This window comes from Apteryx mantelli, chromosome 13 (assembly GCF_036417845.1).
Source record: "Apteryx mantelli isolate bAptMan1 chromosome 13, bAptMan1.hap1, whole genome shotgun sequence".
Lineage (NCBI taxonomy): Eukaryota > Metazoa > Chordata > Aves > Apterygiformes > Apterygidae > Apteryx > Apteryx mantelli.
The window spans coordinates 1,932,156-1,945,229 of NC_089990.1; the positions used below are offsets into that span (position 1 = coordinate 1,932,156).

General features: G+C 43.9%; 1 protein-coding gene across 1 annotated transcript in view; it reads left to right on the forward strand.

The window, feature by feature from the left end:
• Positions 1-13,074, forward strand: part of EDA (ectodysplasin A) — a 108,645-nt gene that overhangs the window by 63,460 nt on the left and 32,111 nt on the right. Inside the window, exon 2 of the mRNA XM_067304173.1 lies at positions 6,172-6,277. Coding sequence (XP_067160274.1) covers positions 6,172-6,277 — 106 coding nt within the window. The remainder of the gene's footprint in view (positions 1-6,171; positions 6,278-13,074) is intronic.

A 13,074-nucleotide genomic window follows, 5' to 3' on the forward strand; every position in this document is an offset into this window, starting at 1 on the left:
GTGAGTGCTACGCAAGTTACATGTATTTTTACCTTTCTTAGTACCTTCAGTGAGCTATGCTTTCTCACCTCACAGCTCTTCCAAAGGAAGAGCACTAAGTTAACACATTCTGTAATTCCTCATTTTCATTTTAAGTTGCTTTTTCCGTTGCTTGTGGGGATTTTTTTAAGGTAACAGTGGAACAGTACTTGAAGAATATTACCAAGTAATTATAGAAAATATTCTTTATGTTGGTAATTAAGAAAATTAAGTAAAAGAAAATGCAGTTTTTAAAAAATATCAGGGCTCAGTCCTTCGTTATCCAGGAGTAAGCGATGCTCAAGGTTCTCTGTGTCTCCAGATCCTGACAGTCTGAATTTTGACCAGAATATGCCAGAAGCATATCAGCCTCAATATTGCTGCTGCCTTTTTTTTCCCCCCCTGCCCATAAAGTAACATTGAAGCTATCCAATAATCTTTTATCATCAAGAGTTCATAGCTGGATAGATACTGCCTAAAATATGATTTCTTATTCCCAACAATTGATCTTCAGCACTTTCAGCTACCTTTAAAAAGATGCAGCGTGAGTGATTTTAGTGGGATATTTAGTTTCCTTCTGCTTTTGTCACCTCCCAACTCTTAAAATGACGATTCAGCATAAATATATATTTTGGAAATTATCCTATCAGATCCGATCCAGAAGTGGTCCCTGAAAACTGTGGTAAAAGGAGCGAGTGTTAGCTCAGCCCTAGAAAAGATGGGAAAAAGTCCTCGGGTTGGGCCATTACTTTGCACACCGGGAGCAGTCGGACAAATCCCTCAAGGATAGTTTGGAATCAGGTGGTCTCGAGAGGAAGAAAAAATACTGGGGCGTTTATTGTAAACGCCTTTGCACCAAATATGCACTGTCAGCTCTTAGCGCAAATACAAACAAGAAGGAAAACGTCCTTCGTAACAGGGGAAGCGAGTCTCTGACGGGGCGGCGCTGCGTGATTCCGCGCCGGCCTGCCCTCAAAACGCCCCGAGGTGCTCGCTCACGGGGACGGGCGAGACGTTGCTGTAGCCTCCTCGTCCGCTCCCAGCGGCGGTCGGACCTGGAGGCTCGAGGGGACGGAGGCCCAAGGGGACTGTCCTTGCCGTTGGTCAGTTTTCAGACATGCAAAGAATTACTTTCGGCAACGTTTATGTTTTAACGCTTTGCTAGCGGCTAACTAGTAGCATTTTGCTTTTTCTGTTTCTGCATCTGCCCACGTGGCTTCGTTATGGTTTCCTAGCTCGGTGGCAAACGCCCGTTAGTTCTGCTGTGAAAACCCCCTCTTGTTGCAAACGCAGAAAATAGCGGAAGAGGAGCTGGGCTGCAGCTGAGGCATAACCATAGACAACCTTGCATCCAGACCCAAAGCTGCAGCAGTGAAGAGCTGCGAGTTAATGCGATGCTTTTCTGTGTGAGGAAAGCCAGGCTGGGTGAAGGGGCCCGTTTGCATTTGCTCAGCAGTCATCAGCTGAGTTTCCCTTTTGTACGCCTCTTACTTGGGGGTGGTTTTTTATAGGAAGTTTCACATTAGTTGTAGTGCTGAAGAAAGCATGCTTAGAGCCTTGTTATTAGAATTTTGTAAATAAAAGGATATGTTGGTTAAATAGCAGTAGTAAAAAATAAACATATTTTGTGTCAGTTTGTTGTTTAAAAATTGTATTTCTTCTTCTGAGATCAAACTGGAATGGTTTTGTTCAGCCTTTGAAATGCTTTCTGGTATTTTAATAAATTTGGACTGTTTCACCAAAAAGAGAGGAAAAAAAAGTCCTCAATCAAAAATCCAAGTACGTCATCCCTTCCAAATTCTTGAAATTGTTAGCTGAATATTCCAAGTTTGCTAATAGTTTTGTGTATTTGAAGCATGGGTAGTGGAAAGCTGATATACGAGGGTCCAGTTTATACCTATCAGAAGAAGAAAATTGCCTTTCTCTGTCAATAATCTTTGTTGTGGCGCTAACGCAGAGGCATGGAAAACGAGATAGCCCCCCAAATATTTTGCCACCCTCCATGATTCCTATTCTGTGTTGAGTTTCCACAATTAAAAAAGCCACCACGTTCCAGCAAAAGTTGTTGTTTGAAGCCAAAGGCATTTGTGCTTCTAAAACATATAAGTGATATTTGCAGCTTTGTCCGTACTGGCATATTTAGACAGATAGACTTGGATGGCCTGGGTGATTTTTAGACTTGGATGAGCTTAATTTTGAACTGCTGCTTTTCAAAATTTTGGATGTTGTATTAAAATTGCATTCATAATAACAATAAAATGAAACGTGTTTGTTTTGAAACAATTAGTGTTGTACCATTACAAAATCATCTTAAAATGAAAGATTTCATTTTTAACGTTAGTGCCAGAAGCAGCTCATGTCACTTCATTGAAGTTAGAAGGATTTTTTTGTTTTTTATTTCTGAGTGAAGCTGCACATTTTAGCATGCTGGTTGCACAAACATGTAATTTTCAGTGCTTCTATTTATTCATATTTTGTGATGTTCAAATAGGATAGCCAAGCAATAATGGCACTCAAAAGTAGTACGGATGATTTCATTGAAATTTTAACCTGAATTATAATGTAATTCGTTTCTCAGACTAGGATGCCAGTGTTTCAACTGGATTTAATTTAAGTTTAAAAAGCTTTCAGTCGTTTTGCTCATGAATTCTCCTGCTTTGTTGTGCGGAAGAAGATATCCTCCGTACCCGCGAGGGCCCAGCCGTCCTTTCACTCACGCTGTTGCATTCCTTGTCTGTTGTAGCCCTTAAGATGCTCGATGCTGTAAATCATGGCGAGGACGCTGGTTTGTTTTCTCAGTTTACTCAGAAAACTTAGTCATGTTGTTTCTTCTGAGCGTAATTGAGAGTTTCCCACCCGGCGCTGTAAGTCGTCCTCCCTTAGGTCGATAAGTGCCTGCTTTTACTTGTCATTGCTTTTTGGATGTGTTTTATTGCTGTGACGGCGTGCAGGTGGTGGAGGGGAGCTCCTGCCAGATCTCAGGCTGCCCCGAGCGGTTCGCGGGCCTGGGTTTGCTTCCTTCGGTAGCACGGCATCGTTGCGGCAAGGAGCCAAAGGACAAAGCGTCAAGAGTTTTATTAAATTCAGATCCACCTGTGGACAGGTGGGATTGAATAGAAACGACTTGGACCTTGGACCGGGAAACTTTCTGGTTTAGGTTTTTCTAAAAAAAGAAGAATGTGAAATAGTGTATCAGGGCTTGGATGAGCTTCAAAGCCAAATTGGCATAAAGTTACAAATGCAGAACGCAGCAGATCTTCGTTAAGGAGCAGGAAGGTGCCACTCCTAAGCTGGAAGCAGAGCATCAGCAGAGGAAGCAAGCCCGCAGCGGCTGTTGTGGCCACGGCCGGCGCGAAGGCAGGCGCGGAGCTGTGCCGCCGGCCCGCCGCCCTTGCCGAGGCCTTGCAGTTGGGGCAGGCGGGGGCCGAGGAGCGAACGACCCCGGGGCGATCGTGCATTCCTCTGCAGTGAGGTATTTGCATCTTTTTGAAGTTTTACGCTGGCTTTAGCACCTGTGTGATGAGTTTATAGCCTCTGTACGGTAAATTATAATCCTAGCTGTTGGAAAGAAATTCATGTGCCAAAATGGTCTTGATGGCGTCCTGTCAGAACGCAGTTGGAGACCAAATTCTCTCATTCTCAACTTGCCAGCTGTGAAAATAAATGAAAATGCATGTTATGGGGACATGACTTTAAGATGCATTCATTCTGAAATTCAGGGTTAGAAGGTACAATACCAGACTTCTCCTCATCTGCAGCTCTATCTGTGCCTAGGTACTGAATTTATAAATTTAGCAAGTTCACGCTGTCGTCCTTCAGTTCCCCCTTTCTTTTTTTTGTGCCGCTGCCTTGAGATAACGCTTCCAGAAGGCAAAAAAAAGGAGGGGAGGGATGAATGAAGCCCACCATTGCAAGTAGATCTGGAAGTTTTTCTCCATTTTGTGGATTTCGGCTCACCGACAATACTGGTTTTTCTTTTTAGCTTTTGCAGACCCAACTCAACAGTAGACAGTCTAAAACACAGCCCAGATCTGATGCGGCGAGAGGCCTGCTGAGCTCGCTCGGTGGGGGAGCCCTGCTCCCTGCACGGCACAAGCCGAGCGGCGTTAATGGTCATTGCTTTCGATAGGGACCTTTATGACCTCCAGCTTAGCAAGCCCCCGCTTTAGCTAGTTGTTCATGAAAGGAGTTTTTTGTTCTCTGCTGTCTAAGCGCCGCTTTGATCCCGCAGGGCTTGTCCTTAGGAGAGTAACCGAGTTTGGTGACCTTCGGGGCTGCTTTCCCGAAGCCTCTCCGTTCCCTTCTTACAGGCGCGTGCGTTTGTGCGTGTTAGATTTGTACCTGTATGCGTGAATCGACAGCGATCAAAGTTCTTAAGTTTAAAGGAGAAAATCGCACCCTGAGCAGAAGCAGCCCCGATTGCTGGTGGGTGCAGTAACGCACAGAGCTGGGTGTTCGGCTCCCCAAACTCATCCGCCTGTCTTGTGGTTGTGTATTTTATGACGTGGAAATACCTGGAGGAAAGGCTACCGGGTGAGGAGCATCTCTTTCTTGGAGTGGCTGGGAAGACCGGTAAAGCCTTTAAGCTGAAATTCGAGTTTCTGGGTAGGAAGGGTTATTTAATGACTGTCAAAGCGTCCTTAGTGCAGTGACCATTTTTCATGAATAAGACGTCACTACATAAAAATTTTATCTCTTGGCAAAACTCATGTTACAAAGATGTGCTTGCTCTAGGTTTAAAGTGTTAATTTACGTGGTATGCTGAATTGGATTTAAAGGTCCCCGAAGACCTTTGAGCCTCAGGAGCTAATGAGGCTTACAGGAGAGAGCTCGAGAGAGAAAAACTTACTGGCAGGGAGTAAACACTGGCAGAAGAGCTCAAGAATTGAGCAAGTTTTGCAGAGAATAATTAGAAGCGATTGCATCAGCGTTTGGGGCTTTTGATTATTTCCAGCTAGCCCCTCCATAATCCCACGGTTAGTAACTCAATCTACGGCAGGAAATTAGAAAATCTGCCAGCGGCGGGGGGTGCCAGGGCTTGGCCTGCTGCCCGCTGCAGTGGGGCTGCGCCCGTCACCGTGCCACGGCGCTGCCCGGCTCCCGCGTCCTGCCGCCCCGACCACCACTGCTCAGGCGGCTTCCGCGCTGCCGGGGCGTCTTGAAAGCGCGTCCCTAAAGAAAGCTGGATCTTGGGGGGGAAAAACGAGAACAAAACATGAGCAGAGTTTGAGGCCAATTTCTGAAAATAAGCCTCAAAGTGGCAACTACAGAACTCCGTATTTCGAAACTTTCTGGTTTTATAGCGATTCGTGCTTCTGGCTGTACGCTGGATACGGCGTTTTCTGGACTTCTGCTGTGCTATCAGTAGGGAACCTGTTTTCACTCGAAGTTGAAATGTGCTGCTGCTTTTTTTTAATTACGTTCATTATTAAGACTGAATTTTCACAAGTTTTAGAATGCTTCCAAGGTGATTTTTATTTAGCTAGGGAAAATGGATGCCATTTTGAGAAGGATGACAGAAATAATTTTTTTCAGTATAGATCAGCCCGCTTTGACTGGGATTTAGTAGTAGAGGGATTGCTCCCTTACAGAAACGCAAAACCCTGCTGCAGGCTGTGTAGATGTTAGAGTTCTTGCATGAAATTCCAACTTTATCCACCACTTTGCATTACATATCTAAATATCATGAACATTACGGTATTTCCTTTAATGATTGTGTATGTGGTGGTGCTTTAACTCTTCAGGGGTGTGTTCAAAGAGGGACTTTATTATTCACCACAACCTGCTTGCAGCAGAGAGCATTATTAATTCCCGCATTTTAGGTTGGCTGAATAGCGTTATTCAAGAGAATTGACATCAGAGCTTGCAAGTTCTTGCTTCGCACGTGCTGGTTACAAACAGAAGCCCTCGAGGGCGTATCAGACCTCATTTATGACAAGCCACGTATCATATATGACAAAAGGTCTTGCAGTTCCAGTCAGGAGGAATGAGGCGTTCCTGAGGGGCTCTCCAGCATGTCACTTCAGCTTTCCCTCCCAGTTTAACAGAAGCTGTTGCGTTTGGAAGGAGCTGGCATTCCAACTCCGCTCTCCAGGATACGCAGCTAAGCCGGTTTGCTTCCAAGGATGCTTAACCTTGTTCTTGTTCTTCCAGCTGGCCTTGCTGAACTTCTTTCATCCTGAAGAAAAGTTGCATGTTGGAGAAGAAGGTAGACGTGTCCGTCGAAATAAAAGGAGTAAAGGTAGCGAAGGGCCCGATGGTGAGTCTCTAACTTTACTTGTTACTGCTGCATTTGCTGTCTTTTCACAAACAAGCAGAAGACTGGCATTTTTTCAGATCGTGGTTATATACAGAATTGTGTATGTGGGGAAAAAAGTGACATCTGTGCCTTATAACAGCTTCTTTCTAACTTTGATTGCCTTCCAGATTACTAGCTCCAGTAGTGCTAATTTCTACAACTGTACTTCTAATAAGTTTACTCGAATTAATGTTGCTTGGTAATTTTGTCCTTGACTCTTCTTCTCTATTAGAGAAGCTCTAAGCTCATTTAAGGGTGTAATTTGTACATATATACCTATATTTTTGTTCTGTACATCTGTCTTGGATTAAAATAATAAAGTATATTTTCTAAGTAGTTTTAAAAATCAACTTTGAACATGTCTGCATTACAAAACAGCAACCGCACTGTAATTGGCCTTCTCAGTGCAGTGGAGGGTCACAGATGGATTCGAAGCCCATATTAAGGGATTAAAGAGTTGTATAGAGCTTGTATTAAGAGAGTGGAAAAATACCAAAAATGTGAAATATTTATCTGTGGTTTGATAAATATAAAAATGAGGATCTGTGCCTCAAACCACAGGCATGTTGGGCTTCCTCGGAGGCATAGGTGTTGGATGACTGCTGGACCTCTCTGGTGTCAGGGTACAGAAGGAGGTTCTGTGCTGTGTCCTCTGGTCCTCAGGGCATCAGCTGCTGCTTCCCTTGCGCTGTCACTGTCCCTTGGTGAGAGCGTCGTCCTTCAAGTCTCCTGTTCCCTTGTGCTCAGATGCCAAATGACTTCTCTTCTTGTGTCTGGTCTCTTTGTTTCAGACCCTGCAATCAGTTAGACGTGATGTGTGACAACACTCCTTCCCTAGGTAGACAGCCCCATCTTCCAGTCCGTGATGGGCTGTATCATAATGCAGCTGTAATTGCACCTTGTTATTGTCTGATAGCTGGGATTTTTTTGGTTTTGTTTTTTAAGCATGGGTTAGTACTTTATTCTGTAATCTGGAAATGTCTGGGAGATGGAGGCTGTTTCAGATGATTCCACAGAGGCTGACCTGGTACGGAAAAAAAAAAGGTAGTGGTAGAAGGAGCCAGGCTTCGTGGGTCATTTACGGCTTCATAGTGTAGAAACTGTAGGAAGTCTGTAGGGAAAGCTGGGGATTGTTCATGCTCTGCCTGCAAGTGCAGCCCTCCATAGGTATCCTGAGGTCTGGCGTGCGTGTAAGATATGCATGATACAGGCCAGGAGAACTGGAGATAGAAAACTGTATGCCTGAAGAAGCAGGGAAGGGACTGCACTGCTGTCATTCATGATGTGTGAAACACAGTGGTGTGAAGCCCAATTTACTCTGGTTTTGAAGTTGCTCATCCAGCAAGGTTGTGAGCTCCAGGAATAGGCAGAGATGTGAGCAGAGGAGAGGCCCGGGAGGTGTACAGGAGTTTAGATTATAGGTCGCTCACCTTAATTCGAAACCATACTTGGAAGCATCTCCCGTTCAGCACTTGGTGACTGCATTTTCTTCATGTCTTTCAATGAAACTGTTGCTACCGTTGATGTTTATCCTCTTATAGCAGAAGCTGGTGTTTTAAACAGAACAGAATTTGGAGTAAGAGATGCATTAGAACAATTTAAACATAATTAAAGAAGCTTATTGAGCAGTCAGCCCACCAATAAGTTCAACCAGTAAAATTTGAGCTGCTTATCAGCCGAATGAATGTGCGCACTTTATGCCCTTGTTAAAATTTGCGTTGGCACTGTTCGAAGGCAAGAAGAGGACCTGCCTTCCACGTGACGTCATCTAGGATGTGAGGGAGAGAAAGACATAAATAGTGGTCTGTGTATGGCCTCGTGCTCACTAAGCTCGTCAATCCCTGACAGCACTTATAATCTTCCCAGCTATCATTAGTTTTCCTCTTCAGCTTTCCTGGCTTCATGAGTTTCCCATGTTCCCTGGAAACATTACAGTTTCACAGCGGAAAATGTTTCGCTGTGGCTGTGCTCCAAGAAATAGCTTCATGAAACTCCCATGATTCTTCCTCTCCGAAATGTTGACAAGTATGATGCATTTGGTACAGACTCAGTGAGTGATTCCAGCTAAATGTGGTCCGTCATTTTTAGAATCAGTTTGAGGCTGGTGCTCAGACGACTCGCAGTCAGGTTCCAAATCCTTTTGCATTGACTCCTTGAAATCTATTCCAGTATCTTTGCAAGTCACTTGTATAAGTAGCAACTTTCCGCTCTGTGTGAACTGTTTAAATTTAGTGCTGCGGGCAGATGTTTGATAGAATCAGTCTAGTCCGTTAGGCTGTCTAAATACTGGTTTTATGGTAGCAGATGTGCTGAGACTTGCATTACTGTGAGAATAGTTGCTGAAAGTCGGTGAACTGTAGAGACTGCTATTCTCGTCGTCTTTGCTGCTAAATGAAAACTTGTAATTCTTCTGTAATACTTCAGCAACTTGCAGTCCTTTCCCAAATTTGCTTTATGTTCCCTGAATGTAATAAAGTCAAATTGTTCCAGAAATGCAGCACATTCCCACCAAGTGTATGTCTTTTTGTAATTTAGGTTTTTGATCCCTTAAGGTGAAGGTGATGTGCAAAATTGCCATCGTGACAGGTCATTTTCCTAGTGACATTAGTGGGTCAGTTTGTTTGTAAGCACTTGCTTAGTCTTCAAAATAGCATGGGGAAAATCAGGTAATTTTGCATTATAAGGTTGCACCATTTTTTTTTTTTTAAGAAAGGAAGAGCAAGATCATGTACTGTGGAAGAAGTATCCCGAGGCCCAGATTCTGTTGCTTCAGCGTCGCAGGGTGTTGCAGGAGCAGGCTTCCCCCGGGGATCTGGGGTAACCCCACAGCAGCGGCTTTTTCTTTTCTGTGTGACTTTTGTTGTTTGTTTTAGGTATGCATGCAGGAATCTTATTTTGAGAGAGGCCCAATGAATCATAAAAAAAAAAAAAAAAAATCATGGCATGGCATTGGTAACGCTGTTTTCTTCATAAGTTTTGTAACGGGAAAGTTGTACACATCTTTGATCTCAAAAGAGCCTCCTGAAGATAAAAGTGGATGAACTGTAAACTCCCAGAAGGAAGGAGATGTGCTTTCTTCTTGAGGCCTCACTAATATTTGTCTGGAATTAATTTTATAAACTTTCAAGTCATTTCACACATGCAGTGAAAGCCCAAAGCGATCAAAAATGTGCGAGGCCGTAGTTTCAGTGAAGCTGTTGCGGTCAGTCTGTGGCTATCGAGTCCTGCTTGTCGTCTTCCACGAGTACCAACAGTGTGATGTGTTGGCTGATTTCTAAATGTCAAAGATAACGTGGTTCCTTTCCTAAAAGCTTCTTCTCTCAAAAAAATTTACTTTCGAGTCTTTGGCAGTGAAAACTGACTGGAAAGGGAAGAGGCAATTATAAAACCCTGCTAACACGTAGGAAGTCCTTCTGCCCATCTCGGGTTGTGGCTGGTTTGGGTTCGTGAGAAAGCTGGTGCCGGCGATAGGAAGCTTTTTTACACTCAGCCCTCTGGAAAGAGAGGCAAAACCTAGGGCAGGTCAAGAGAACTTTTTTTTTTTGTACTGAGGACAAAGTTGTGTCTCATCTGTATGGGACTGGGTCTTCGTGACCCCCCTCTGCCCATAGGAGGGGTCCGACCTGCTCCGATCCCTTCCTCGGAGGGGGCTAGCGCTGCTCTTCCCACCCCGCTGGGAGGCCGAAGGGAAGGAGGAAGGTCCTGCCCTTGTCCGCATCTGGAGAGCAGAGCATCGTAGCAGGAATGCGGCAGCCCACAGACAGCGAAACTGCTTCGGGATGTCCTCATTGCTGCCAAAAAAACGCAGGAAAAATGGCTCGCAATAGCCTAAAGCAATCAAGTCAAACCTCTTGGTTAAACACGAGTTTAGTGTTTCAGGGACTGCCTCTCTGAGGACTGCTGCTCCAGCCCTGCTACTCGCTTGCCGTGTTTTATGGTCGTGTTGTCTTAATTTTTGTTTATATCCCTCCATGTGCAGTGCCCTGGAACCAATTTAACAAGCCGAGGTCGTGTCCTGGGATAAGGTTCCTACGCGGACGCTGGCGCTGGAGGCGCTCGCTGCCCCGGCTCGCGCCCGCGCCGTCGGCAGCTCCCAGTGCTGCTGCGAAATGGGTCACTCTGCCGCGGGCAAACGGCAGTAAACGGATAAATGCCTCCCCCGATCCTGAGGAGCGTAGATCATGTTTCAGGCCAGCTTCCTGTGCATGCCACCAAAACCAACATTTGCACAGCTTTAAAAACTATTTTTTCCACTTTTCAAGGAACAGAATTATTCTCTTTACCAATTTATGATGTGCTTTTTACTGCGTATTACCAGCTCCACCTGTCACATAATTTGTTTTAGTTCACTAAAACTTGACCCTCTCCAATGCCTCTCTTCTTTTTCTTCCCTCCCTCCTTTTTGTCTTAGTGTATTTATGCTGCTGTGGAACCACTTTAGCTCCCAGATTAACAGATCATTCTGGAGCTGGTAATTAGCAACAGTTATGCTAAAAGGAACCATCAAGAATGTTAAATTAGTCCACTTTTAAATAAACTGTGTATGAAATGTTAGATCTCTATTCCCAGAGCAACAGTAAAAATGCTGCTGGGTCTTTGCTAACAAAGCCAAAATATGGGAGTAGCATGGTTGTAACTACAGAGACAATTCCGTGCTGTTGAGGTTATAAAGAATGACAGAACATTTACAAAGCAGATGTCAATAGGATTCTTTAAAAAACATTGTTTTAAAAAAACTAGTTTCTTTTTCTCCTACTTTCATCTCTGTTCCCAGTTAGATCCCTGCAGTGCCGCTTTCCTGGTTTGTTTGTTTTTTGTTTTTTGGTTTGGGTTTTTTTTCCTTCCTAGATTTTTTCATATTGAGCTTGGTGAGAAACATAAATGATTGTTATCCATTCTTTGATTTGGAGCATGGCAGCTGGAAGGAGGCTGAGCAGATGGCTGTCCTTAAGCTGACAACAATTTGGTTCCTACTACTTTGGCAGTCCTTACTGCTGAGGAAAGTCCTTGATGAGAACTCATTGGTTTTAGTGCTGTAAATGGTTTTTGTTGAAATAGAAATTAAATTCCTTTCACTGGGATAGCAGAAGTTTGTCTAGATTCCTGCTTTTACCTGGAGCTTTGAAAATAATATGCCAGCCAGAGCATGGGTTTTGTTTCCCTGTTTCCCTGTGCCTCGCGGGAGGAGAAGCCTCCAGGTTTACTCCCGGCATGAGAAGCGCTCCGTTCTCGGAGCGTGTCTCTGCCGGGGCTGTCCCATGCGGAGCTAGCAGGTCCTCCTAGCTCGGCATTTCATACTTGTCTGTTGTCCCCTCCTTACGTAATGGTGCTGATGGTGCAGTAGGGCTTTTTTTATACAGATCACAATAGCAACTTTTCCTGCTTGCTTCCTCTCCGTCTAAAAGAAAAGATATATCCATCTGACTCCAGAGCCCTGGAACAATTGGTTCCTTTGTGTCGGCCACATGCAATTCCCCAAAGTCCAGGAATTCTCAGAAACGCAGATGTATTAAGGGCGATAGAGCCTCATTGTGCTCAGAAACCATGGTGATGAGCACTCAATAAATAAAGAACAAGAGCATTTCCTGGATACTGGAGCATGGGAGACGGTCCCAAAAGAAAGGCTCACCAGAAAATATTTAAATTTCTCTGATTTCCCCCAGAATTTCTCTGCAATTTCCTCCAAAATGGGGGAAGGGAGGAATTAAGATGATGTCATAACAAATGTATGAACCTCCGTGTACCACCTCAGTCTCTTTCCTGTGACATCATTGTCAGCTCTTATAACTACTGTGGTAAAATTGTGACTAAAGATTTTTTGCAGATCCTTACTTGTCATTCACATATCTTTAACTTGTGCTAATTATAATAAGGCAGCCTATTTGTATAAGGTCCTGTACCTTGGGCACTTTTCGGCTATGAAGATACATAGATAAAAACATAGATAACTTATTTTTGACCATAATCTTGTGTCTGTGCTCATTTCTCGCCAGCATTTCCACTGAGACAAGATCCAAAGAAGCTTAACAACTGTCTGAAAATTCAGAATGAAGTTGAAGTCGTGGTTTTCAGCTCTGTTACAGTAGTGGTAGATTAATACCATGTTACTCCTGGAAACAAGTGAGACTAAAGGTGAAGATTCTCTAGAGAGAGGGTATCTTCTTGCTCTAGGTATAACTTTTAAGAAAATACATTTTTTCAGTCAGCTGAAATGTTAATAGTGTCCTTGGTTCAAAATACTCTGTATTCTTTTTTTTTTTTTTTAATCCTGAAATTGCTGTAAGGCCAAATTCATTGAAGTATCCATTAACAATCTTTGCCGAAGCATATCTTGGGAAACCGCAGAGAAACAATTATCATCCAGAAGCATGACCCCATAGATATCCAAATAAGACACAATTTCAGGGGAGCACCATGCAGCTCGAGAGTGTTAGGAAAGCAGAGGTGTTAGCTTAGTTGCTGAAGCCTGCATGCCATTTCCACTCAGGTTTTGGACTAGCTGTCTGGAAAGTGTCAGATGTTGAAAGCCTGAGTGGTGAGATTCATTCCTGCAGTATGCACGGGTGATGAGGATTCCACGAGGATGTACGACATCAGCCAACAAGAATGCACCGGGGTTCGAAAACTAACGGAGTCCAGAACTCTTCATCCTACTCCATTGGCACGTTGCTACCCCAATAGCATCCCAATTCAGCTGTTGAGTATTAAAACCAATTAATTCACAGAGAGATATGAACCTAATGGTGTGGTAGCCATGA